This window comes from Pyrenophora tritici-repentis, chromosome 1 (genome assembly GCF_003171515.1).
Source record: "Pyrenophora tritici-repentis strain M4 chromosome 1, whole genome shotgun sequence".
Taxonomy (NCBI): Eukaryota; Fungi; Ascomycota; class Dothideomycetes; order Pleosporales; family Pleosporaceae; genus Pyrenophora; species Pyrenophora tritici-repentis.
The window spans coordinates 7,848,136-7,873,791 of NC_089390.1; the positions used below are offsets into that span (position 1 = coordinate 7,848,136).

The following is a 25,656-nucleotide window of genomic DNA, read 5'->3' on the forward strand; positions in this document are numbered from 1 at the left end:
TAGATACGATGAAGTGTAAGCCACCCGTTGCCCTCGGGGTAGCTTATCAGTAAGTGATACTAAGCCCGAATGGGAGTTGGTGCATCTTTGATAAGGAACCTTGAATCTCGCGCCGCCGCCCGCCGTAGGCCCGCCCAATTCGCCGTTTACGGCGAACCTCGAGAACGCAACAGTTGTCGGATATATTGAACGTAGTGGAAATGGCGTATCATTGCGCAGTCGGCGTTGGCTGTGATTTCTTTCTCACGAATTCAATTTGAAACTGATAAATCTGCCCACATCTGCTTAAACTCTTCTGGCCAACAGGTCCTTCACACTTCACACCGTAGGCAAAATGGCAAAGATGGCATCTGATTCGACCGTCCTCTCTTTTGATGCGAAGCCATACGCATTTTCTTTCCCTTTGGCTCATACTGCATTGCTCATTATTGATATGCAGCGCGACTTCTTGCTGGCCAAGGGCTTTGGCGAGATACAAGGCGGGAACTTGAAAGCCGTCCAGGCTTCAATCGCCCCTACCAAGAGACTCCTTGAAGCGTGTCGGGGCGCGGGGATGGCAATCTTTCATACTCGCGAAGGCCACAAACCGGACCTCTCAGACTGCCCTTCGGCAAAGCTAATCAGGCAAGAAGCTGCGCCTGGTAACACACAACACAAGCTAGTCATCGGCGACAAAGGAGAGCTAGGTCGCCTACTTACTCGCGGAGAGCATGGCCACGATATTATAGATGAGTTAAAACCAATTCCCGGAGAGGTAGTCATCGACAAACCCGGCAAAGGCTCTTTTTGGAATACGACCATCTTTCATCAACTCAAAGCGAGAGCCATTACACATTTGATCGTTTCTGGCGTCACCACTGAATGCTGCTTCGCTACAACGATACGAGAAGCCAATGATCGCGGCTTCGAATGCTGTGGGATTGAGGAAGCCACTAGTGGATACAATGATGCCTGCTTCAAGGAAACGACATTGGATATGATACATTGGTCCCAAGGTCTATTTGGCTTCATCGGTTGTTTGGAGCCTTTGCTGGGAGCTCTTGCGCACGTTTCAACCAAGAAAATCCAAGTCGCTTCGACACCTCCCCAGACACCACGTACATTTGATGGTGATCTCACCATACCTGCTCTACAACAGGCCTACAAGAATGGTCTTTCGCCAGTAACGGTTTCTGAGGCAATCTACGACAAGATTAAAGAATATCAAAAGATAGACTCGGCAGTATGGATTCATCTTCAGCCACGTGAAGCCATTCTGGAGGCCGCAAGGCGACTGGAGCTGGAGTATCCCGACCGGAGTGCTCTTCCGCCATTATTCGGCGTGCCATTCAGTGCTAAGGACAGCATTGACGTTGCTGGTATTCCTACTACAACTGCATGTCCACCACTTACTCATGTACCATCGGTCTCTGCTCCCGTCTATGAGAAAGTCATGGCAGAAGGTGCCTTGTTTGTTGGAAAGACCAACTTAGATCAGTTGGCTACTGGCCTTGTGGGATGCCGAAGCCCTTACGGCATCCCTCACTCAGTATATCACAAGGATTATATAAGCGGCGGGTCAAGCAGCGGAAGCACAGTGTCAGTCGGAGCTAGCCTCGTATCCTTCTCGCTAGCGACAGACACGGCTGGATCAGGAAGAGTTCCTGCTGGCTTCAATGGCATTGTTGGATACAAGCCTACGCGCGGGACCATCTCATTCCGTGGCATCACCCCAGCTTGTCTATCTCTAGACTGCATTGCGCTGTCCACCAAGACTGTGTCTGATGCTCGAACGGTATGGCAAATACTTGAAGGTCACGACCCACTCGATCCCTACGCAAAACCCCAAATAGCCTTTGAGCGTCACATAAACAGTATTGGGCCGCAATCGCGTACCTTCAAGTTTGGCGTTCCCCCTCCTGAGGCACTGGCAATCTGCTCAACACCTGCTCGTCGCATGTTCAACGAAACAATATTAAGACTCCAGAAGATGGGTGGAGTCCTCACGCAGATAGACTGGTCACCATTTCAGAAAGCCGGACAACTGCTCTACGATGGAACGTTCGTCTCCGAACGCTTGGCGTCTCTACCCGACGACTTCCTGGGGAAGAACCGCTCAGCCCTACACCCAGTGACTGTCCAGCTTATGGATGCTGTCACGGACCGAAAGAGCTCAGCCGTAGATGCATATCGCGATCTACAAGCCAAAGCTCTCTACACACGACAAGCGGAACAGGTGTTTGCATACTCGGCCTCGGGTGTGGATGTCATTGTTGTACCCACGGCGCCTACACATTGGAAAATAAAAGAAGTGCTTGCTGATCCCATCAGAAAGAACAGTACACTGGGTGAGTTTACGCATTGTGGAAATGTGTTGGACTTGTGTGGTGTTGCTGTTCCCGCAGGTACATATCCTGTTGCAGAGTTGAGTGGTCAAGAGACGGATGAGGGTGTGTTGCCGTTCAGCATAACATTGCTAAGTGGCTCTAGACTTGATGCTGAGCTGCTGGAGATTGCGAGAAGATTCGAAAAGAGTTTTACGCAGTGAAACGTACTATCACTTTTCACAGAAGGGATGTCTCTCGTGATGTGATTTACTGTACGACTGGGAAGTCCACCTTTGAGCTTGACAGACTCAACATGATACAAGATGTTTTATGTCTCTTAGTTCATGTTCAAATAGCATTTAAATATATCCAGTCGCTTCTCTGACTTCAAGTATTCCCAAGACATACTGTGGTTCGTAGCAAAATCTCTTACTCGGTCTCTTATTCGCTCCAAACCACCCTCCAAGGATGCTATATAAGGTAAGTCTACAGCTTCTGTATTTTATAGATCACTCACTGCAGTATCCATCAGACTCCAAGAACACAGATCATGATGACCTCCACACTAGCAAGCCAATACAACAGCCACTGCTTCCTCCGCGTCATAGAAGACATGCCTTTAGAAGGCGACCTGGCAATGCAAAACCCGACGAACCGCTATGATGTGGCAACGACACAATATGAATCACAAGAGAAACTAACTGTAAGCTCAACCGTGTTTGCGGCCAAGTATGGCACCCATATCTTCCTAAACAAGATCTCGCGTTCATCACCTTGTCGGAAAGACCTCTCGCAGCCTCATCTTGTACCCACTGCTTACAGCAAGACTTCCCGGGCCCGCGAAGACCATGCCTCATTCTTAATTTCTTTCCCCCCACCTCCCCCCACCACGCCCTACCATCCCACCCCTCCTCTCACCCATTCGCACCTCGACTTCTCAGACCCAGACCATCACAACGTCGACTAACTAGACCTAGCCGTACACTTCCCAACAATGACATCAACACATTTCTGTGCTTCCATCGCAAAGCCGGCAGGAACAAGAAGAACCGAGTGCGACGAACACCACTGCCTATCAGAACCAACCACGCTGGAGCGCACGGTCAGAATCAAAACGCAGGACAGGACCCATCTGGCATTCCAACGTGTAGATTTGGGAGTCAGCGGCCGTTGGTTCATCCGCGGGATAATGTTAGGAGCCGTGTATGTTGGTACCATGGAGCGAGCTGGAAACACTCGTGGATGAGGCGGCTGCCGTGTCAGAGAACGCCAATTTGGGGATCGAGTTGGGTGATGGAGGGGTGCGGAGTTTACTAGGGGGAGAAGTTAGCAACTGGGTGTCATAAAACACTTGACATACTGGTGTACAATGGTCACACTAGTCGCCAGATACGTCTATTAGGTGCTTACCCACACTGTCAAGTATTTAATGACACCTAGGTGATTGCGTCTAGACTTTTGTATTAGTCGATAATGTCTTTTTCATTTTTGTTGTATGGCTGCTTTCCTTTTACGTTTTATATCTTATTGTTATATTATTTATTAGATACTTGTTTATCTGCTGGAAAACTCCTAGTCCATCAATGCAGCGCACACTGTATCTCTCCACAGTCCAGGAGGAAAAACACGCGGTATTTCAAACATGTAACACATTGTTAATATACATATCGCAGACGTTGCTTGCCAGGAAGAAATAAGTGTACTGATTTCGTGCAAAGATAGAAGAAGAAAGTCTGAACTGCCATCCGTCCTCCCCGACAATCCCCTGGTAACGCCGGTAAGTCTACTCGCACCTAATGCAGCATATCCTAGTCCCTGTGCGGAACCAGCATTTCGTCCCAAGAGCGTAGATCCGAGATTATATCATCCCAGCTGGTGTTGCGAATCTCTTCATACTCTTCTGGTGTGGATGACCATCGCAGAGAGGGCTCTCTCACAGCCATCTGCGCTCCCTCCTCTGCTTCCTTCGCCGCTAGCTTCTCAGGGCGAGGACTCCCCCTCAATGCGATTTGTACTGGACCCACACTGATCTATCGAATGGTTTCCCCTGTTTCTTTTTGCCCATGCACGGGCTCGGCACATCTTTGTTGATGTGCTTCGATGCTTCTAACTGCTTGAGGTCGAGAAGATCCTGGCTAGTCATTGGAACTTTGTAGTTCATAAGTGTACCCTGAACATCTTGGTTCTCGCCATTGACAGCTTTTTTTGTGAGGGTAGTAGCTCCAGCCGCCGTCGCTTGGCTGACTGGAGGTCGTTGATGATGTCTCGGTCTTGGCGTCTCTTGAGACCTGCGGTGGTGTTTGATCCGTTCACTGTCTGTAGCTGTTCCTTCGACAATAACTCGAACTTGCCGAGTGTGCTCCATACTGCGTAGCCGCACACAGTAATGTTTTTCGCTGATATGACTGCTGGTGTGGCCTTGTCTGCAATCTCAGCGCACACGGTATCATAGATGATATCCTTTCCCGTGTGCTGCTTGTCGTTAGAGCGGTATACTGACCGCAGCACACTGGGCTGGGTCTTATCCTTGTGGTTGCTTGATGGGTAGTACGTGACGTTGATAGTATCGCCATGGGAGTCTTTTGCCAGAGCCATGAAACGGCCCTCGAATCTTAACGTCTGTCGGTCTGCAGCCATGGCGAGCGCGATAAGTTCCCTATATCTTTAAAAAACATCGATAATGCGATGAGTTTCGTGTATCCTTGAAACAACATTGGAACTGCGGGAAGTTTCGTGTAGCTTTAAAACAACATCGGTAATGCAGGGGAGTTCTAAAGTTCCCTCTTTTGCAGTCGGAACTCCCATGATCTCAGTTAGATATATTCGCGAGCGGAAAATTAGTATACGTATACAACCTTGTCTTGCGGAAAACGTATGACCCTATCGGTGCACTGCACAGTCAAGCCCGGATTTCAACAGGGGGTGAGGTGTGCGACCTAGCCGGCCGCGGTGAACGACCGGTCCAACTCGCCGCTCCTACTAGTGACCAGGATTACGGATTATTATCCTGCCTATGAGAAAGGCTTTTCGCAGTGGCCGAATGCTCTTTGCTTGTCAACTCAACGTCGAAGCGGAGCAACTCGAGGCCCATATTCTCTCGAAAGGCAACCTCCAGAACGCCGAGCGTACACAAGATCACTGAGGAAACAATGAACTTGCCTTCTTGCTTGCTGAGGTGTTCGGAAATGAACTTAATGGAGAGGTCGATCCGAGATGACGACAATCTCTTGAGGGCGCCCATGAACGACTTTCTCTTGGCCTGGAGTATTTATTGTATCTGGGTCGGCAGAAACGTCGGTGTATCTTCGAGCAGCTCATCAACTGCAACAAGAGCTTCTTCCTCTTTGATGTCTCTGTCCGTTTCGCCCTGCTCGCCGTACCTGGCTGTGGGTAGCCCTGCGTAGAGTATGTCTTGTGCGACATGTGCTCTCGATGACTGTAGTAGTGTTGATATTCTGTCACCCTCACTGTGATGTGTAAATTTCTTTAGTGGGTCGGTGACGCGCCTCTGTAGATCTTGTGGGACATACAAGGAGGAAACCCCCCTTGCATATCTTCATCTCACTTGAAAACTACTTCTTCGCGCAGATCTCAGTTGATATTGAACGCTCAAGATGCGTTTTCAGTGTGACGAAGACGGCGGTCGCGATAGTCCCATGCCGTATGCGAGTAGTACGTTCACCTCGTAGTATCGTTGTACGTCCTCATGATATGATGTGATCGTAGTCAGATGATTATTACCTTGGTGTAGCCACAAGACTGCGTGATTGAAGTTTTCAAACGTTCTTTTGTCGCCACGTCTTGGATACTAAAATGGCTCATGTATTCTGCTGAGGTAGTTGCGAGGATTCAATCAACGGCGTGGAGTTGATATGGTCGGAGTTGGTTAGGTATCTAGCCCCCCCGATCAGAGCTTTTTTCATTTTTTCGCGTTTGCCTGCACTTCTGGTCTTCCTCTTTCTTGTCTTCCCCTCTCCCCCCAACCCGACGTATCCCCTGTGCTCACTGCGTCGTGACGGTACTATTTGAGATGTTGTTCGAAGTGAGATAATAGATTGGATCAAAAACTATGGGTTAAATTTGAAGAAACACAGCTTTTCAGGTTTTTGAGCAAGCAAGCAAGCAGGTGAAGGTAGACGGGTTTTCTGGTACTAGCGCCTTGGTAAGGTCACGTGATGGTATTGCCCTACGCGAGACATCTGTAACGGGCAGAGTGCTGTAAGAAGCAGGAATAGGCCTTTGCTTAGTACTTAGGAATGTAAGATGTTATTCAACAGACACGTGACTGCAATAGCGGCCATGTACACGTTCAGTATCACATTCACGCAGAAAAGGCCCATTTCCCTCTACATGTCAAATTAAATGCATCCGCGACAGGACATGTGACATGACCAACAATCCACATTTGCAGAACAGAGATAGTTTAATTTATCAAAGTATAAATATGAAACCACCAAAACTTATTGTTCAAAACACCCTTCCTCTTGTCCCACTCCTGCATCAACTAAACACGACCCAAGCCCCCAGTCCCAGCATTTGTACCAGCACCCCCAGCACCCCGATTGCAACCCCACTACCCACTCTCTCTGCCTTTGAACCCCGCTCTTCTCCCAGCTCATTCCTACCCCCCCTCATTACCGGCCCAAGGAAAACCCACAAAACAACCGCCGCAACACTCATACAAAGCACCACCGCTAGCGCACACAAAATTCTTGCTGTAGAGGGTCTAACCACAAATTCCAGTACCGGCCTCGTTGCCTGCTGTGCCTGTGTTCGCAGGCTAATATATCGATTTTGACAAGTGCAGCATGCACACGTAGCCCTTGCACCATGAAACCCCGGCGAAAAGTGCGACAAAGAGGAGTCGGAAGCAGACATTCTCCTCCCCCAACTAACCCAACTATACCTCTTCCTTCCGCTTTTTGGTCGGTGGAAAAGGCTTAACAGCGCTGTTTCGTTGAAGGGGGTGATAGGTTCGTTGGCGTTGGTGTGTGGAAGGGAGTGGTCGTGGGCGGTGGTCGCCAAGAGGCCGTGAAGTGGGTGATGTGTTGCTGGCAGGGCTGTGGTTGTGCCACTCCAGAGGGGATACTGAGATAGCCGAATATGCGACAATGTTTTTGCGCCAAATGTACGACGGAGCCAGGAGCCAGAGAGTTCATGGTATACGTTTCGCAATTCGTATGCGAAGAAGGCGTCGTCGAAGTCTATTCGTTGAAGGACATCCTCTCTGCGTGCCCATCTCGAAGGCTTTATGTTTTTCTCATTGAAACTGTGATGAATCCGATGTGTTTTTGTCCTTGTTAGTATAAAATTCCTTGGTATAACAACCCTGACCAAGTCCCTCTTCCCCCCTTCACCACTATCACCACATCCCCACCAACCATCCCTCCTCATACCCACCCAGACAACACCCTCATCCTCCCCTTCATTCCCTGAACCCCCAGTAGAACCTCTAACTACACCCTGTGCACTCTCATTTCTCTGCATTCGACTCCTCATGTCAACATCTGCGGCTGCACTGCCATCGACAAGCCCAAGCACGTATTTCCCTTTTGCATCACTATATCTCCCTTTCCCATCTCCATCTTCGTTGTCCAATTTCCCGCCATACGCCGAGTCTAGCCTCGTGTACTCTTCTTCATATTCACCCCATCTTTTAAAACTATCGCTCAGCCCACGTCGTCGTGGGCGCGATTTAGGTTTTGGGAATTGCTTCTTCGCGGAGAATGGGTAGGTTGTTTTAATAAAGTGAGCGGGAAGTCGGGGCGGTCGGTTCTTGCTGCTATGCTGGGCGATGGATAGAGGGGAAAGGGTGATATGACGGCTTGTAGAGAGGGATTTAGGGCCTGAACGGGGAAAGGTGTGATGCTGTTGTGTGGACGGAAGCGATATACTGCCTACAGGCGAATTAAGCGATTCCAAAGCGCGCATCGTCATCACATGCGCGTTGATGATGGAGTCGGCAATCATGCTTTCAGAGGTGTTTCTCCTATAACGTCTCTTGGATGTCGGACTATGCTGTGTTGGAGCGTCCTCATTGTGACGGAACTGAGCGGAATGGGGAAAGGGTTGATTGACATGAGCAAGAGATGGCGCATCTGAGCCGGCACTTCGTAGAGATTCTCTTGGGGTACCGACGCGCGACCCGGTTTGTACGACGCGTATGTTGTCCATGTTCAAGCGGCGAAGGGACATTTGCCTGGCTCGCTTTGGGCCTTTTCCTTCGATTTTCTCGCCGTTTGCCTCGTTGTATCTGATACCAAGACCGGGGTCATGCAGTGATGACAGACCGGACAAGTGTGGTAACGAAGTTATCGTGCTTCTTTCCCTGCTCCTTCCTCTGCCGGCACTATCGACTTGATCTTCGATGGCGTGAGGAGGGCTTCTTAAACTATATCTCTCATCCAGACTAAATATCTGCGTGATGTCGCCCTCACTATCCTCCCATTCCGAGTCTGATGAGCCGTCGTCGAAGAAGTCGGCACCGGGTAGCAAACCCCTCTCCATAGTCTCGCTCATGACAGGATGAACGGAGCCGCGCCTAGTAGGTGAAGGTTCAACTATACGTGGGGAGGATGCTGGACTCGACGACAGCCTTGCAGAGGGGTGGTCGAGGAAGATGGTCTGCGTCACCATGGGTGGACTAGAAGGAACCGCCTGTACTATGGGATGCCGTTTGAGTGGAGAGGCCTTGGAAGCGGCTGTCTTCTGAGCTTCCTGGGGCTGTGTCGTCTCCATGTTCATATTCTCGCTGCTAGCTCAGTCGTTCGTCGAGGACTGTCACTTCCCGCACGCTGCGAACCCACGCAAGATATCCCCTTCACCCCACCAAATCGAAAGACACGCTTACAAGGCGTATTCTGAAAACAGGGCGCAGAAAGAATAGGAAAAGTGCGAGGCGGAACAAAGCCACAGAGAAGACACTGACGCGGGGTGATGGCGAAGGTGATGCAGGTGTTCAGCGGGGAATTACCAAAACAAAGAAGGCACGCACCAGAGATTGCAGATCTGTTTTTGGCAGTCACATAGCCCGGGATTATGGTAACGACGGAAAGGGGAAGGAATGCCTGTATGCAATCAGGTGAGCGAGCCCACGGTTGAAGGCGCATTCTATTGGCCTCCCTTGCAGAAGCCAACACGTGCAGACAAAGATGAAGAAGAAGAAGAAGAAGAAGAAGAAGAAGAAGAAGAACAGAAATAGCATCTATTGAAAAGGACGAACCCATCTAGAAAGCCCCTTGATCTATACACGCGCACCTAGGCGGAGCTAAGAACGCCATATGCAACGCCACCAACCCATCGGCTCAACATCAGACATAGATGATGATAAAGAAAAGTGTCGTTTGTGGGGAGTTTACGTGACGATCAGGCAGTGCTTACTCGCCGTCGCGGTCGAACATCCTAGTCATTGCCTTGTGGGCAAGTTCTACGCCAGCAAATGTGGCAGCGTTGGCAGGTACGGCTCGTGCCATGGCCGGTCCGATGCCAGGGAAGAAGGCTTTGATACCGCCGCTCGCATAGATGCCTCGCACGGTTCCACCTATTGTTGGTCGGCCTTCGGCACTCTGCAACCGCGATTTGATCGTGTCAACAGGGAAGACGGGTATCCACATGGCTACACCGGCAGCACCACCGGCCACCATGACGGCTCCCATGCTCAGCGATCCGGGCTGACCCGTCACTGGATCTTTGGGCGTCAGGTTCCGCTTGAACGTCTCGTACGTCGCAAAGTAGAGGGCTGAGCCTGGTCCGTCACGCGCCAGTGTCATGGCAGACCCACGGTATACCGAGCGGATGCCACCCTCTTTGTATAGTTGCTTTACGACATCGAGGCCGCCAGAGTATCTGGGCTTCTCGCCAGGGGCTAGTGTCTTTTGTCCCTGGATCTGCAGGAGCACCTTGACGCGCTCGAACGGGGCGGTGATGATGGTCATGGGGATAGCACTGAAAAAGCCGGCGGCGGAGACTTGGGCGACACTGTACTGGTTGTTCTCGACTTTTGAGACGCTCGAGACGAGTTGTTTGCCGAGATCGTAACCCCAAAAGGATACGGCGACTGTCCACTGTCAGTTTCCATACCCTGTGCTTTGTCGTCGAGCTACTCACACATGGGTGTTACACCAACAAGAGGCGCAGAGACACCTGCATACAAGCCTCTAGCCAGTCCTTCCTTTGCGATTGTTTTCCTTACAACGTCCATGGCACCGCTGTATACACCCTTCTCCGCCGTCTGCATGCGCACCTTGACCAGATCGAACGGATGGCCCACCACAACGGCGCAAACACCACCTACACCTCCAGCTACCAGCGCCCGAAGCGACTGTAGCGAGGATTTTGACGCTACCTTGACATCTTCCTTGAGCTCGGCTGTCGAGGGCAGCTTCTCGATCACAGCATCTGTCGTGCTCGACATGGTGGTAGCAGCTCTAGTGGGGCGCGTCAACTGCTCTGATGAAGGATTGTGCAGGCTGGAGGTATTACGAAGCCTAAGAAACTTGTGTGAAGCAAACGATAGACTGTGCGATCGCCAACACGGCCAGAGCGAGAGATAATATTGCGTGCAAAGTGGGAGAGGGCGAATATAGTACAAGCATGTGAGAATTCCAGGACTCCGAATAGCTGTGCCTACGTCGGCCCAGCGCTCGGCTGCCTGGCTATTCAGCAAGCCGAGGCTGATCTTCGCCGAACAACCGCGCACCTCGTGTCTTCTGCCTCCCACATCTGCATCGCCATGGTGGGGCATAAATGAAAAGTCAAGCACAAACACAGATCATGGTATATGTGATGCATTCGTAAATTACTTGAATTAGCTGAACTGGTGCGTACAATGCGTGCCAAATACAACCCTACAATGCTGAAAACGCTCCATCCCATGATGCCGATGCCGCTGACCCGTATCCCTAATGCATACAAAGAAACCCCAATATCATGGACAAGGCTGCCGAGATACCTGCACATGCCAACACCAACCATTACAAGTAGCGAAAGTCGGGCGCACGGGACCTCCTGTTTCGACCACGAGGGTTGACTGGCTGCCGGTCATATGCGTCGTTATTGTCTTGCTGCCCTGGTCCGCCCCACTGGCCCTGTCCGCCCCATCCGAATTGCTGGTTATGATGTTGTTGGCCAAACTGCTGACCGAATTGTTGTTGCTGACCATAGCCAAAGTTTTGCTGGGGAAACCACTGTTGCTGACCTCCGTGTGCTTGTTGTTGATTCTGTCCAAAGCCCATGGGGTATGCGTTTTGGAACCCCATTTGGGTTGGCATTTGCATCTGCATCGGCATCGGCATCGGCATAGGCATGTTCATATTCATTGGCATGCCCATGGCTCCCATTGGCGCGTTCTTGAGCATCTCCATTTGTTGAATGAAGTCCTGCTCCATTTTTGATGTAGGGTCGGCTGCTTGACGCATTGCTTTTGGTGCCGTAGGTGGTTTGATGTCTGTCGGAGGCTGCTTGCGCTTCTTGGAAGACGTAGAGTCAGTATCGGAGGCTTCTTCCGCCACCGGCACAGCCGTAGTAGCAATAGCAGTACTTGTAGTATTTGTAGTGTCATTTTCGACAGGAGGAGATGCGTTGTCAGTAGCATGAGATATAGAAACTGATTCATTTGTTGAAGCAACTGCTGCCTTTGCTGCCTTCTCCTTCTCTGCTGCCTTTTCTGCGTCATATGCCTTGAGAGACTTGACCATTTCATCGTCGGCAATGAGATCATCCATCAGAACATCCTCCTTTGCACAGTTGGGACAAACCAAATCTCCATCTGCTAGCGCGTTGTCAATGCACTCGCGACAGTATGTCTTACCACAACAGGGCGTCTTGACTGGGTCGACAAATCTCTGATTATCAATCGGGCATTCGAGCCCACGGTCACGCAGCTCCTTGCTGGCCGCGTCGGCGCTCGCAGCACGCGCCCGTGATGCGTTTGTCTTTTCCTGGAACTTGTCCCATGTTTTCGTGTCCGTCATGACCTGTACGTATTCTCCGTCGGCGTTGAGCATGACGCCCTTTGCCGCCTCTTCGTCGACAGGCTTCTCCACCTTCTTGAGGAAGGACTGCGGTATACCAGTCGTGCGCTTGGCTTGAAACACGGGCTTGAAGTCGGGGTCGTCGTTGGTGGGGCAGGCTTGGATCCAGTGGCCTTTGATATTGCACCGACGGCAAACGTAACCGGGTGGTGGTGGATGTGAAGGGACGACGACATTTTTCGTGTTGTTTTTGCGATAAACGGGTTTTGCGTGCGAGAGAGCCTCTTTCTGGGCGTCCCAAGCCATGGCTGACTCGGCCAAGAAGGCTGCTTCTGCATCTTCTGGTGTCGCATTGTTGGTTGGTGGTACAGGCTGCGCAGGCTTGCTTTGCGTCGTAATGGCTCGCACAGGCGGTTTGCCCGTGACATACCGAGCGGCTCTGCCTTGTCCTCGGGGTGCTGGGCGACGTATTGCTATGACGGTAGACGAACGGGGTATCAGAGTCGTGTCGTCCTTGTATTCGGCGTTGGCGTCATCTTGAGGGTAGATGTGGAGGTTGAAGTCAGTCCCGTCGCCGAGGCCGCTCGCGCTGATGATTTCCTTCTTGAGTTCCCATACGCTCAAGTCTGTGCCGTTGAAAACTATGCGCTCGTTATCTCTAGAGTTCTTGAACTTGTAGAAGATTGACGAAGTCATAGTGGGTGGTGGTGGTGGTGGTGGGTTTGGAATGTGGTGGTGAGGTGAGAGAGGAGTGATGGCAAGAGGACAAGGGACGACGAGCGATTAATCATCTGCGCACGGACCATCAATGGATTACCACGATGCGACAGCGCGAACCCTGCAGCTGCTATCATCGGAACCATTACGCGCACAAATCTGCATATGAGAGTGGATCATTTGTACTGGGGTCGCATTCCGTCTACACGGCTATCTAAAAGGATATAAAGCTTCATGAACCGAATCTACTCCTCCCCAGCATCAGCCTCTAGTTCGTCTGGACCCATCATATCCTTGGCCCCTCCAGCGTCGCACTCGTGTATGATCTTCTTCCAACCCAGTGGCTCGGAAGCATCCTTGATGTGCTCGATGGTGGGGAAGTAATGCTCATTCTTCTTCATGGTTGCGACCCATGGGACGTTGTCGAACGTCATGACTTTCATGCGAAAGTACTCGTTGTCCTTTATCTTTTTGATTTCGGTGAGGAAAGCCGATAGGTTCGGGGTGGGGACATTATTCACGTGCGTGACAAAGTTTGTAGGCGCAAGCTATGACATGGTTAGTCAAGTGAATGCGGGAGGAATGGAAAATACATACCCCATACATGTACGCCGGCGATCCACGGGCGCGCGACGAAATATAGACGTCAGAGTGAATCTTGCTAATCTGCTGGCGCACAGCTTGGTGCGGGCGGTGGAAAGTGGCACCACAGAAGCTGACCAAACGATCTGTCTCGAGATCTTCTGTTGCAACTGTCGACACCTTGATAGTCTTTTCTTCGCGCTTGCGCACCACGACTGCATCCAGAAACTCGTTGTTATACATGACGTCTAGGTCGGGCGAACGAGTGACAAGTTTACCGTTTAGCGTCAGCAACACATCACCCTCGTTGAGACCGTCACCATGACCAGAGTCAACCTTGCGCACCATGAAGAGTTGGTGGCGCTCTGGGTCAGCCGTCTCAGTTTTTTCTATCCATTCTTCTGAGACGCCCATGACACGGGCTTGGCTCATCTGAACTGTCTGGAACTCGACATTCAAGATGCGGAGCTTGGGTGTCTTACCACCTCGGATCTCATTGAGCACTGGGAGGAGATTGGGAGTGGCAAGACCTAGATGGTACTCTACGTCTTTGCCGCTGTGCGATGTCCGCTCGCCTAGGTATGAGAGCCAGAGCGCCTGCACAGTGCCGTCTTCAGCAATCAGCACTCCAGAGCCGCTGTGTGAGGCCTGGTTGGTGTCAACGGTGATGGCGTCAAAGTTGGTGGCACGATATCGTGGTGTGATTGCGCTGGCGGGGATGGCCACTGTGGTAATATCAGTGACGACAGTCTTTGCTACGACAGGTCGGAAGTTCTGGTTGATGCCGAAGAAGATGGTCTCGGCGCCCTTTTTGATAAAGTCGGTTGCAAACTTGGGCGTCTTGACGGGCGCATTGACGAGCGAAGCATCATACTTGACGATGGCATAATTTTGCAATGGGTGCATGAAAACAACCTTGGCATCCACAAAGATGCTGTCGGCAATAATCAGTGAGATGTCGCATAGGTCATATGGCAAGATGGCTCGCGAGACAAGGACGAGACCCTGCTCGGCGTCAACAACAAGTCCGTAGCCCTGCTTGTTCATCTTGGGGAAGCCGTCAAGCTTGATGGGCATGGAGACATGCACGCGCACGAAACTACGAACAATATCCACAGCGTCGGGGTAGTTTGAGCTCATCTTGACGAAGTTCGCACGGCGCGGGACAGGAGGCACAGGAGGAATGGCATCGGCAAGAGGCTTAAAGTCCCACAGGCCGGTCGTGTCATTGCGTGTTGCTACCCGAATCTTTGCATGCCAATGCCTGTCCACAGCAGTGATACTAGTGTTTGCAGTATGCAGATCGCGCAGATGCTTGTACATCATGACCACACGCTTACGATCGGGAATCTTTTTCATGACTTGGATGAACGTGTCTAAGTCTGGGGTGGGTTGGTTGTCAACCTCTTGTATTAACCAGCCTGATGTGTAGCCGTCAGCGAATCTGAAGGAGCCCGCTGCCTCGCAGACGTATACACCTGCGCCTTTGAGAGAAATGGCATAGAGACGGGCTTGTTGGTAGGAGAGATCGTGGAACGAGGCACCTGCGACGGAAACAAACTTGTCAGGTGTGATGGCATGGAGGTCTCCCACTTCCAGCTCGACGTCCATGTTCTCGCCTGCGCGTTGTATCGTTACCGAGATGGTCTTGCCGACGTGGTCATCCAGGATGGCATCAAGCCGGACAAACTGGGTCAGTAGCTCTCCGTTGACGCGCAGCAGCAGATCGCCTTCCTCGATCTTGGAAGATGCAGGTCCTTGCGGGAGGATGACCTCTGCGACCAACATGCCTGTCTCCTTGGGGAACTTTGTGCGAATGTCCTTTTCCAGGGCAGGCGAGAGACCCAGCCTTCGGCACTCATCGAACGGCTTCAATATCCACTGCGTCTGAATGGTGCCCCGTGAGACGAATTGGCCTTGGCGGATGAGCTCCAGTGCTCGTAGCGGGCGGTCCAGGGGGAGAAAGTAGTCGGTCGCAGCACCATCGGCACGTCCACCAGCCTGCAACGCAACTGCGAAGCCATCGCGGTCCACGACGGGACTGCCAGAGGATCCTCCACTCGCCGCAGCTGCCGCCTGTATGTAGTTTGTGTTGAAGTCCGAGTAGCCCTCGCCGTATTCGGGCGCATTACGATCCAGCCGGCTGATGACACCGGACAGGATACTGAGCTTCTCTCCGGCATCGTTACCGACGACGCGGATCTCGACGCCGACCTTTGCATTGTCCGGGCGGAGCTTGAGGGCGGTGACGGGCATGTACTTGATCTTGCTGGGGTCGAAGCGCAGGATGCCGAAGTCGTGGACGGGGTCACGATAGACGGGATGGACGTCGCACTCCTCGTGGTTGTCGAAGATGCAGTATCCGATGAAGGGGCCGGCGCCGACAACGTGCCTGTTGGTAAGGATGTAGCCCTTTTCCGCATCAACAACGAAGCCCGTCGCCTCTGAGCTCACCGCCGCGTCCGTGTCAAAGGAGCACGTCTGGCAAAAGTGGATGGAAACGACGCTCTTGACGACATTCTCAATCGTCCGCTGCCACTCGGCCGTGTCCTGGCTGGCCACGGCCGTTATGTGCGCAGACGAGGGTACGTCATCGAGCACGCTGTATTCACTGCGCGCGTCGTCCATGGCCTCCTCTGCCTCGCCGGGCGAGTGCGCCATGACGCCATTAGACGTGTGCGACGACTCCATCTCGGGCTTGATCTGCTTCAAGGGGCGGTCGGTTGAGGGCGACGTTGGCGGTTGCTTGCGTTTGGTGGTGCCATTCTGTTCCATTGACGGCCGAGTATTTGTACAGGTATCCGTGTGTAGGGAGTGTTTGCCCGCGTAGATTGCGCTAAGCCCAGGTTGCCGTCTAGGGTATTGTGTGTGGAGCAAAAAGGGCGGTCGCGATGCTGGCGACAGTAGGGTGCGCAGTGAAGTGGAAGATGTTGCAAAGAAACTTTGTTTGCACCTGGCGAGTAAGGCTCGGCCAAGCAACATGCCAGGTTTGGAAGCAAGTCGTAATGGAGAGCTGCCAGTGGGTGCCTGGTTTTGATGGCAGACCCAACTGGTGATTAAAAGTATAAACGCGCACAAAGAAGCACAATTGATGACTTTGCATGTCCTCTTGATGGACCGACCAAAGTGCCCTGCAGCTGCATCGCGCCGCTTCCCGCCGCCGGACCTTCAAGGTCCCACTCCACTTCAATTGGGCCCGTCCGCCAATCTCACATCTGGCATCCTTGTAAAAGAAGGTACAAGGAATGTCCATTTCATATAGTTTCATGCCCATGTGTCAAGCTTCCAAACTGGACCGATGTTTGCCGTGTTGGCACCCTAACTTAGCTCTGCATACCCAAGAGCCTGAAGATTCCCATGCCATGTACAAGCGACTTAAACTTCCTCATCTCCAAAAGCCTCCTCCTCGGCAGCATCCACCTTCTTCTTGCGGGGAGTTGGCTTCTTCTTGGGCGAGCCCTCGGCAGCGTCATCACTGTCCATGTCCGTCTCCCCCTTGGCGACTTTGGACTTGCGCTTGCGATTGCCAGCGCTCTTATTCCCAGCTCCAGCCACAGCATCGCCGTCATCACCAGCACCGCCACCCAGAGTCTGGCCACTCTTGATCTTCTCGATATCTTTGCCGTATTTCTTCTTCAAGCGTACAAGCAGCATCTTGCATGAGACTACTGTGCGGCCAGCGGGCATGGGCGCCTTCTGCAGAAGCTGACTTAGTATACTTGTGTTCATGTGCTGGGCATGTGCGAACTTACACTGATCTTGGCATCAATCTTGCCTTCATTCTCGCAGAGCACGAGGAGGTATGCAATCTATGTTGGAGGTTAATTGATGCATACAGACATGGCTTCTGGTACAAACCTTTTCGCTTTCAGACCAAGCAGCGCCGCTGGCAAATGGGGTACCTGCCGTCTTCTGGTCGACGTCGGACATGTTGAGTGCTGTTGTGGTAATGTGCAAGGCGTGAAAAGGAGCTGATGTAGATATATCGGGAGAATGTAAGAGATAGGATGCGGGACGAATATTGAAAGTGGAAACAGATGATCCATGCGACTCACCTCTATCACCCCTGGATCGAGGTGAGGTGAGTGAACTCCAACGGGACTAGAGGAGCGGTGATGTGAGTCCTAAAAGCAAGATGAGCAGTAACTGAGCTCAGGGTCCAAAACCACATGGTGAGTTACGCGCACCTCACTCTCTTGGAAGCGCAATCAGAGTCTGTTGAAACTCCCTCATAACTCCACTTTCACTTAGCGCTGTAGTAGCGTGTCTACATCCATCATGACCGATAGGACTTATCCGCTTCATCCAGTCTATAGCATACATACCTTGCCTCGCAATCGGAATTAGGGTTTGCACAAAAGCACGACGCCGCAGCTCTTGTATGTCGTCCATTTCGTTGAGTCCGTGTTTTTAGCGTGAGTACGTGTGCTCGTTGACCAAGATGGCGTCTGACATATTACGAACAAAACTGCAAGTGAACTTGCATGGTTAGAGCTCCGCCCCTGTCTGTGATGTTCATCTTAGTATGAGAGGGTAATCAGTCAAGTGGAAAGTCAAGCTTAAAACTGCGATAAGGTCCATGCATACACACATGCAGTGTAGGTCCGCTTATTCTGCGAACCCCGCATGTTGTGAAACCTGAACGACCTTGGAGCCAAGCAAGTACCTGCTTCGATTGGACAACGTGTGGGAGCTTCATTGGTCCTTCTGGATGAGCTGTGCCGTAAAGTATAAGAAAATATAAGAGAACCGACACTGCTGCCTGGTCTCTTGGAACTTCTCAACATAGTCTAGACCCTCTTAGAGCCGGTCGTTTGAACACAGCTTTCGCTTTACCTCAAATAAACTCTACATGTACACAGCAATGCATCCAAAGAAGAAGAAGACAATAAAGAAGTTTGATGTTGATCTATGGAGTCCGTGTGGCAATCCTCGCCCTCAACCTGCTGTAGAGGACTCCGAAGACATAATCGAAGACATCCCCGAGGCTGTACATTCAAGCTCCGAAATAGCAGCACAGTTGCAACAATTCTCGTAAGACGCGCTACATGCTGTAGGAGTGCCGGTTTTGCAAGCTGATCATCTTAGTCCCTACACTGAAGCTCCTGTCGCGCTCCACATCGGTGAAGAGCCGACGGTCTACTATGTGCCGAGCCATCTTCTACCACGTGGAAAGATTCACACACGCGGAGAAGATCCATTGTACCTCCCGGACATTGAGGTAGAGACCGGACATACGCTAGTTCATTACCTATACACCGGGACATACGAAACCCTTCACGCATCCAGTGAACTTGAGCAAGCGCTGCTGGTATATATCATGGCCATGAGCTATGAAATTCCCAGGCTTGCTGAGCTTGTCGTGAGTGAAATAGAAAGCCTTTGCGCTGGAATAGACATCTTCCGGATGATGACATCAATCGAACCCAACTTCACGAAGCTTGAATTAGAGAGTCGCGACGAGGGCCCAGTGCATGCCATTTTACGCAAAAAGGCGAGGACCACATTTGAAGCAAACCCCACTGCATTCCAGGCAGATGAGTTCTTGGCTCATCTCAGCAACGCAGACTTCAGAAGTTTCATGTTGAAATGTGTAATGAAGCTCTACAGCGACAAGGTCTCACACCTCGAAAGGGACCGGGAAGGAATCAGGAAAGAGCTCAAAGACAGCAAAAAGACAGTCAAAAAATTCGAAGCCGATTGGAAGGTCGATGTGGAACAAAGAATGGATAATCAGAATGGTTACGTCGCGGTTGGTGCATATGATAGTGAACCCACTGTGCGAGAGGACATTGAGCATGTTGCAGCCGAGGCAGAAAGTATCTCGACTGATTGCTTCAACAATATCAGCTACCCATCATGCGAAGATTCAGTTCAGCCTCCACGGTCTCTTGATGGACTTGAAGAGCCCCAACCTGATGAATCCCAGCCTGAGCAAGCCCCATGTGAAGAGCTCTACCCTGAGGAGCCTTGTCGCGAGGCCTACCCTGAACCTCCTCCTGAGCCCTATCCCGAGGAATCAGAGGTCCCCGCCCATGAAACTCCAGCAGAAACCATCGCAGAGCCAGAACATGCACAAGACGAGCTCGCAAAGATCCTGCAGCAGATGGGAAGAAGCTTGAAGACAAACAAAGCTAAAAGGGCATTGGAGAGACTAGAGCGAGCTGTCAGGAGCGAAAAGCAGGCTGTTCAATACGAACCCCCACAGCCGCCCTCAGCGGAAGAGATTGTGTTTTCCAGTTAACGTATCTAGCCTGGCTAGAACGGATTGGGAGAAAGTTTTGGCTACGGTGGCATCAGTTCTTTTGCGGCTTGGATTTGTGGCTTCGTATGTAGCATCACGGTATGTGGCTCATAAGGAATACGATCTTTCGCTCGGTGGTTATATTGATATGCGCGTATGGAATGACTTGACCACTCATTGGAGCTATTTTGGTGTATTCTGAAGCAAGCAGCAGTCTGAAAGTCATGAAATTCCGCCCATATATGCTAGAAAAAGCTCATTCACGATGCTGGCAACCCACCCAGCTCCTCCATCAACCCACACAAAGCCCGAATCAATGGCGGACCAATTTCTCGGTCCACATCCGGATGGGTTCCATCCAGTAACGCTACACCAGCTTCCATGACCTGCCATGGATATTTCAGATTGCAAACGTTGGACTTTGCTGCCTCGGCTTCGGCAGCGCCCTGCGTTTGCCTAGTCCGAGACGGTAAGATGCGAAGACATGGCGTCCCCGTGTTCATTATGATGAAGGCGTCTACAGCAGCCTGGTTGGAGGGCCGCGCGTCATCCAAGAACACAAGTACGGTTTGTTCAGGCGGTACAGTTGAGCTTGGTTGGATAGGTGTGTTGAAGCCGGTTTTGCGTGCGTGGTCGCTTATTAGCATGCTATATGTCCAGAGTACCATGATCGAGTGGTATATGATGAAGGAGTCTTGGCCGCGGTTTTGGTAAGGGATAATTGCGCGTGCGGCTTGTAGGACTTGGCCTGCGTGGGCTGTTGGTGTGATTAATATTCTTTTCAACAATTGTTCGAGAACAGAGTTTATTAAATTTATCACGTACCTACTGCTGTGCGGGCTTCTCGAGACTTGCTCCACGGCTGCAGTGCAATATATGCGCGGTGTGCGGCTTCTTCCCCGCATCGTCCAGCAAAGCGTGTAATGATGTCCAAGTCTGCATGCAAATACATTTGTAAGAATTGCTGGAACATGCATGTCAAGGCGGATGAGCTGTCGAGAACAATTTCTGTATTACGAAGACAATCTTGCAGGGTTTGTCGACGCGATCGAGACCATAGCTGAGCAGCAGGATCACTCAGCTCATGAAGTAGTACGGCCTGTTGACGATGCTCCCAAACTTGTGATGCTAGTCCGTGGATATATGCTGAGCGCGCAATACGTGGGTCAAAGCTGCCATGAAGGCAGGATATTGACCCTGCTTCCTGGAGGATTGATCTCATAGAGGGACGGAAGTTGGGAGACGAACGACTCAAAATGCGTGCCTTCCAGACCGCAGCTGATGGCGCAAGCCATAAAGTTTCTGAAGCAGGTAGTGGCAGCGTAAGCTCTGCATAAGAGAGCAGCGGCTGTCGTTGGTTGACCATTGTCATGTATATGTCGTGTTCGAAAAGGTGGTAGACTAGTCGCTTGTAGGCTTCTTGCTCAACCCATTGACGCCACTTCTTGTCCAATACCTCAACGTCGTCGTCTGGCGCGGGCATAATGGTGGAATATCGGACGTCGTCAAACCTACCCGCACGGCGCAGTGATGTGACGAGTACTTGTAAGGAGCTTTCAGCAAGCTCCATTTTACGCCGGAAGCCACAGAATGCTCCTATATCCAGCCAGAGCATTGATGCTTGTAGGTATTGTAGTTCTCGCATGGCACTATTGTCACGCTCAGCAAGCTCTCTCAGGGACACTCGGACAATCTCTTGGAGAACGAGCCCGGTTTTGTTCACTGATGGTATGCCGAAGCAAATGCAGCCTGCCACTACAAGCGCTGTCAGAAATTCCGGTCTCACAGTATCGGCGTCGAACGTATATGGATGTATCCACGCATCTCCTTCGGTTCGTTTTGCTATACCGACTTTGACGAGCTTATCGAGGCAGTCTACGGATGGGAAGGATGATATTGATACCTGGCTAGGGGCAGTCTTCAAAACAAGCTGGAGAACTTGATCGCGGCTTTGCTGTGACAAGTAACCAGGGATGATGATATTAGATGCGTGGGGTTGATGTGGGGAGAGAGCCAGGTCTACTTGTCGCTCGTCGAGAGTGATGCCCTCTTGCTCACTAAAGGCGTTCTGATTGCGCTCTGGTACCCAAAACCATGGCGATTGCTTAAAAACAGCATGCCGTCGCCTCACTGCATCGCCGCTATTGGTTGCTCCAGCATCATTGATAGTGGTGCCGCCTGGTGTAGTCTCTGCGCCAACGCGACCGGCATCCAGCGTTGGTGTATTGAACGTTTCGTCAATGGCTGGCACAAAATCAGCCCCAAAGAGATCAACTTGGCCAAACCAATCAGTCTCAGGTAACCATGCGGTGAGATCAGGAGGCGGACATAGATACTCGGTTGCTAGAAAATCTGAGTGGGTGACCATGATCTGCTCAAAGAAGTTGGAGAGTGGGTTCTGTTGATGGACCGCTTCTTGGTATATGTTTGAGATGCCTTGATGAGCGGCAGCCGCGTCCATGAATGCGTCAACAGGATACGAGAAATCGGGTGCTGGTTCCTCTTGCCTGGCAGACTGCTCTGATGTCTGCTCAATGCGCGGACTGGAAGCGGCAACAGAACCATCTCGCCCGTCGGGCGTTCGCGTCGTGCATTGCACGTTCTTCTTTTGACATCTTTGGCAAGGTCTGTGGTTATCACACTTTACTTTTGAGATTACGCAAGCGTTGCATGCTTTGGTAGCCCTCTCAACAGGGCGGTGGAGGCTTACTTGCCCCTCTGCGGCATTCTTTGTATGAGTGGATCGATGTCGAAGGAGTAAGTCCCTGCAGCAACAATCCCGTTAGTCGGGTTTCGTGTCTGCTAGTGTGCAGTTCGCTCGAGGTCCTGGCTTCCCAAGCACGTACTCCACTCCACGTTCATGTGTGCACGTGTGCTGGCACCGATTAAATGGAAATGTCACTAACCTGCGATTGAATGCTGCAGGACACTCTGCGCAACGGAAAGATCTTTCGTTCCGATCTACAGTCACTCCGTCAGCGATGTCCTCGGGGTGGGCGCTCCGATGGATGCTTACGCGAGTCCAAGTGTCGGTTCAGGTGGTCGAGCCGATCATAAGTGCGGCGACACACCTGACATTGCAGGGAGGGCGCGCTGTCCAGGTTAGAGGACGCCCGGGCCCGCTTCGATGGTCTGGTAATCGTGTCATCGGTTTCTGCTAACATTTCGAGGGAAGGGGAGTGGCAGCGGAACATGTGGAAAAGGTATGGGTAAGTCGGACCATCCTTCTGCGCCTTTCGGAACATGTGGGCGGCAATTCAACTACGGTAGTTACTTGACTCGCCAGCTGCGGGGTCGTCGGAGCGGCCCACCGACATGGAACGACAGTACCGGAATTCAGCCTTGACTATGAGCCCTGAATCATGAAGTACCACATTACGACTAAACATGAATCAATCTTACGACCATGTGAGATGAGGTTTACCTGGTGCATCCCGACTGTACTTGCTTCTGTCTTTCGTTGCTGTCACTGTCACAACACTACTGATCACACCAAAGACCCGAAGTGGACTTGCAAATCGCGTCGCAGAGAGAATTCCGCCAGTAAACCATGATGTCCATCCAGGTTGTGGTAAGAGGTGTGGCCAATATCGGAGAGGGCATGTCAGCCTCCACTTACTGATGCGAGAGTGTTCTATTGAAAGACTAGCAACCAAACCAATCATCTAGATCGCGGAACGTCTATGCCCCTTGAAGTGTTACTGAACCCCGTGCCTCGGAATATGTGGGCAGATCCTTGGGGTGGAAATTACTTGAATTGCGTCTGGGCAAGCAAGGCTGTTGTGGCCACCAGATCGGCAGTGGATTCCATTACTTTAATTCCGTGGTGTGATCATCTCACCTTCTACCATCAAGTGCAACGACACACTACTCTATTTACGAAAGACTTTGTTCGATATGATTCAGACAACTACGCAAACCGCACCAGTAACGCTGAAGGCTGTTGGCGGGGGCCCGATGAAGATCGACGGCACGGAAACCAACTATGGCGACTGGAGAGACGACCTTGCCCGTGACGGCTATGCTATCGTGAAGGGGGCGATTCCAAGGGAGAGGGCCGATGCTTATGCAGACGGCATGTACACATGGTTGGAAGGCTTGTAAGTGGTGATGATCCCACAACAATCTTTAGCACGACTGACACAAGTCTAACAGCAACCTGGGATTTGACCGAAACGATGTTTCCACGGCTCACAAAGATAAATTACCAGCCATCAACGAGAAGGGCATGTGCCTCCATTACGCCGTAACACACGAAGACTTTGCCTGGGGTGTACGTGGCGAGCCAGGCGTTGTAGGGGCTTTCGAAAAGATATACGACGACAAAGAGCTCATCGTCTCATTTGACGCCATCAACTTCACATTTCCCAAGTAAGTTCGTCGTCTCAACAGCCTTTTACACCGGCTAATAAAGTTGCTAGCCGAAAGGACATTGCGCCCAACAAGCCATGGCCTCATCAAGACCAGGATCCCGCGAAGCCAGGATTCAGATGCATGCAAGGTCTCGTCAACCTGCTGCCCAATGGCCCGGATGATGGTGGCTTGATAGTGTGCCCTGGGGGCCATCTCGTGTCTGACGAATTCCACAAAGACATGGCCGATGAGCCACGTATTCCAGCATGGACTCCTGAGTGGTTTGGGTTCACAGAGAACGGCCTCAAATGGCTAGAGAAGAAGGGTCTGAAATGGGTCAAGGTGTGCGCTGAGCCTGGAGATCTATTGCTCTGGTAAGCTCACTCACGCTCTGTTGATACACTCCAATCATGTTACTGACTACGACTTAGGGACTCCCGTACTCCTCACTACAACCTTGCTTCAAAGACCAATCAGCCCAGATTCGCTGTATACACCTGCTACATGCCTGTCTCACACGCGACTCAAGAAGATCTCGTACGCAAGAAGGACGCCTACGAAAGGTTTGTGGGCACTACACACTGGCCCAATGCCAGACACACTGGATCGAACGTAGCACAGCGAGATGGGGAGGATGACCCGCACAACCGTTTTGAGCCAGTGAACAAGCCAAAACTTGATGAGCGTACATTCAAGTTGACTGGAATCCCTTACATCAAGTCGTAGATCATGCAAACAACATACAATACAATTATCTCTGTTCGTAACATGCTGCACTATTGTTGTTCGGAGTGTTTGTGAGCAGCGAAAAAGGCGACGTCACATTCGTCCGCTCTGTATCAGCTGAGCCTTATTTGAAACAGGGTTAGCCGAGATGGACCTAGAGCGAAGGCTTCTGAGTGAGTGTATGCGGAAAGTTTGCTTACGTTGTAACATGTATTACTATTGCTAGAAAGATTGTGTTCTTATGATTATCTCTCAATACCACTACGTCTTGTTACAGGCAATACAAGCCCGGAGAGATCCCCCCTAGTGTAACATCTCGACAGTTCTAGGGGCAAGTGAAAACCTAGTTCAGTCCCTCATTTCTTCCACTAGCATGTGAACTCGACATCAGTTTTAGTGTTCAAGTAAAAATGTAGCGGTGTGAGGAGAGGAGGAGGACTGCGTTGCATTGTGTAGCTATGGAGGAACTGCAGCTATATAGGTGTGTGTGATGAGAAAGTGTGGTAGCGATAGCCGTACCCAACTCTCACCCAAGTCGGTCTTGGCAAGGCCCAAACCGTTACAAAAAATCGTCGAGCCTGAAGACATTGGACGCGTGTTAGTATTGATGGATTGAGAATTCTCACCGACACATGCGTAGCCTCAAGCTGCAACGCCCTAGAGAACCAACGAGAGATACATGGGGTTCATCGGAGCTCTCTTGCTGCTATCTGCGTAATGACATCTAAGACTCAGCTAATGCCTACAATGAGGCTGA

General features: G+C 51.3%; 10 protein-coding genes across 10 annotated transcripts; 3 read left to right on the plus strand and 7 right to left on the minus strand.

The window, feature by feature from the left end:
- Window positions 1–334: 334 nt before the first annotated feature.
- Window positions 335–2,527, plus strand: PtrM4_030240 (GatA, Asp-tRNAAsn-Glu-tRNAGln amidotransferase A subunit and related amidase; the record flags this gene model as incomplete). The annotated part of the gene is made up of 1 exon (XM_066103897.1): window positions 335–2,527. One exon carries the CDS (start codon window positions 335–337, stop codon window positions 2,525–2,527), a length of 2,193 nt encoding a protein of 730 aa, XP_065966099.1.
- Window positions 2,528–4,114: 1,587 nt separating this feature from the next.
- Window positions 4,115–4,943, minus strand: PtrM4_030250 (uncharacterized protein; the record flags this gene model as incomplete). The annotated part of the gene is made up of 2 exons (XM_066103898.1): window positions 4,115–4,336; window positions 4,476–4,943. 2 exons carry the CDS (start codon window positions 4,941–4,943, stop codon window positions 4,115–4,117), a joined length of 690 nt encoding a protein of 229 aa, XP_065966100.1.
- Window positions 4,944–7,975: 3,032 nt separating this feature from the next.
- On the minus strand, window positions 7,976–9,050 carry PtrM4_030260 (uncharacterized protein; the record flags this gene model as incomplete). The annotated part of the gene is made up of 2 exons (XM_066103899.1): window positions 7,976–8,203; window positions 8,247–9,050. The coding sequence occupies 2 exons, from the start codon at window positions 9,048–9,050 to the stop codon at window positions 7,976–7,978; spliced, it is 1,032 nt and encodes a 343-aa protein (XP_065966101.1).
- Window positions 9,051–9,682: 632 nt separating this feature from the next.
- PtrM4_030270 (mitochondrial carnitine-acylcarnitine carrier protein) lies at window positions 9,683–10,719 on the minus strand (the record flags this gene model as incomplete). The annotated part of the gene is made up of 2 exons (XM_001941937.2): window positions 9,683–10,362; window positions 10,413–10,719. The coding sequence occupies 2 exons, from the start codon at window positions 10,717–10,719 to the stop codon at window positions 9,683–9,685; spliced, it is 987 nt and encodes a 328-aa protein (XP_001941972.1).
- A 559-nt stretch (window positions 10,720–11,278) lies between these two features.
- PtrM4_030280 (RING Zn-finger protein) lies at window positions 11,279–12,973 on the minus strand (the record flags this gene model as incomplete). Its single annotated transcript, XM_066103900.1, has 2 exons — window positions 11,279–11,511; window positions 11,719–12,973. The coding sequence occupies 2 exons, from the start codon at window positions 12,971–12,973 to the stop codon at window positions 11,279–11,281; spliced, it is 1,488 nt and encodes a 495-aa protein (XP_065966102.1).
- Window positions 12,974–13,239: 266 nt separating this feature from the next.
- On the minus strand, window positions 13,240–16,351 carry PtrM4_030290 (DegQ, Trypsin serine protease, typically periplasmic, containing C-terminal PDZ domain protein; the record flags this gene model as incomplete). Its single annotated transcript, XM_001941939.2, has 2 exons — window positions 13,240–13,542; window positions 13,592–16,351. The coding sequence occupies 2 exons, from the start codon at window positions 16,349–16,351 to the stop codon at window positions 13,240–13,242; spliced, it is 3,063 nt and encodes a 1,020-aa protein (XP_001941974.2).
- Window positions 16,352–16,951: 600 nt separating this feature from the next.
- Window positions 16,952–17,506, minus strand: PtrM4_030300 (uncharacterized protein; the record flags this gene model as incomplete). Its single annotated transcript, XM_001941940.1, has 3 exons — window positions 16,952–17,272; window positions 17,329–17,385; window positions 17,435–17,506. 3 exons carry the CDS (start codon window positions 17,504–17,506, stop codon window positions 16,952–16,954), a joined length of 450 nt encoding a protein of 149 aa, XP_001941975.1.
- Window positions 17,507–18,440: 934 nt separating this feature from the next.
- On the plus strand, window positions 18,441–19,820 carry PtrM4_030310 (Trypan-PARP domain containing protein; the record flags this gene model as incomplete). Its single annotated transcript, XM_001941941.1, has 2 exons — window positions 18,441–18,610; window positions 18,665–19,820. 2 exons carry the CDS (start codon window positions 18,441–18,443, stop codon window positions 19,818–19,820), a joined length of 1,326 nt encoding a protein of 441 aa, XP_001941976.1.
- Window positions 19,821–20,080: 260 nt separating this feature from the next.
- On the minus strand, window positions 20,081–22,281 carry PtrM4_030320 (uncharacterized protein; the record flags this gene model as incomplete). The annotated part of the gene is made up of 3 exons (XM_066103901.1): window positions 20,081–20,088; window positions 20,146–20,577; window positions 20,646–22,281. The coding sequence occupies 3 exons, from the start codon at window positions 22,279–22,281 to the stop codon at window positions 20,081–20,083; spliced, it is 2,076 nt and encodes a 691-aa protein (XP_065966103.1).
- Window positions 22,282–23,717: 1,436 nt separating this feature from the next.
- Window positions 23,718–24,899, plus strand: PtrM4_030330 (PhyH domain containing protein; the record flags this gene model as incomplete). The annotated part of the gene is made up of 4 exons (XM_001941944.2): window positions 23,718–23,920; window positions 23,976–24,191; window positions 24,242–24,547; window positions 24,605–24,899. The coding sequence occupies 4 exons, from the start codon at window positions 23,718–23,720 to the stop codon at window positions 24,897–24,899; spliced, it is 1,020 nt and encodes a 339-aa protein (XP_001941979.1).
- Window positions 24,900–25,656: the final 757 nt, after the last annotated feature.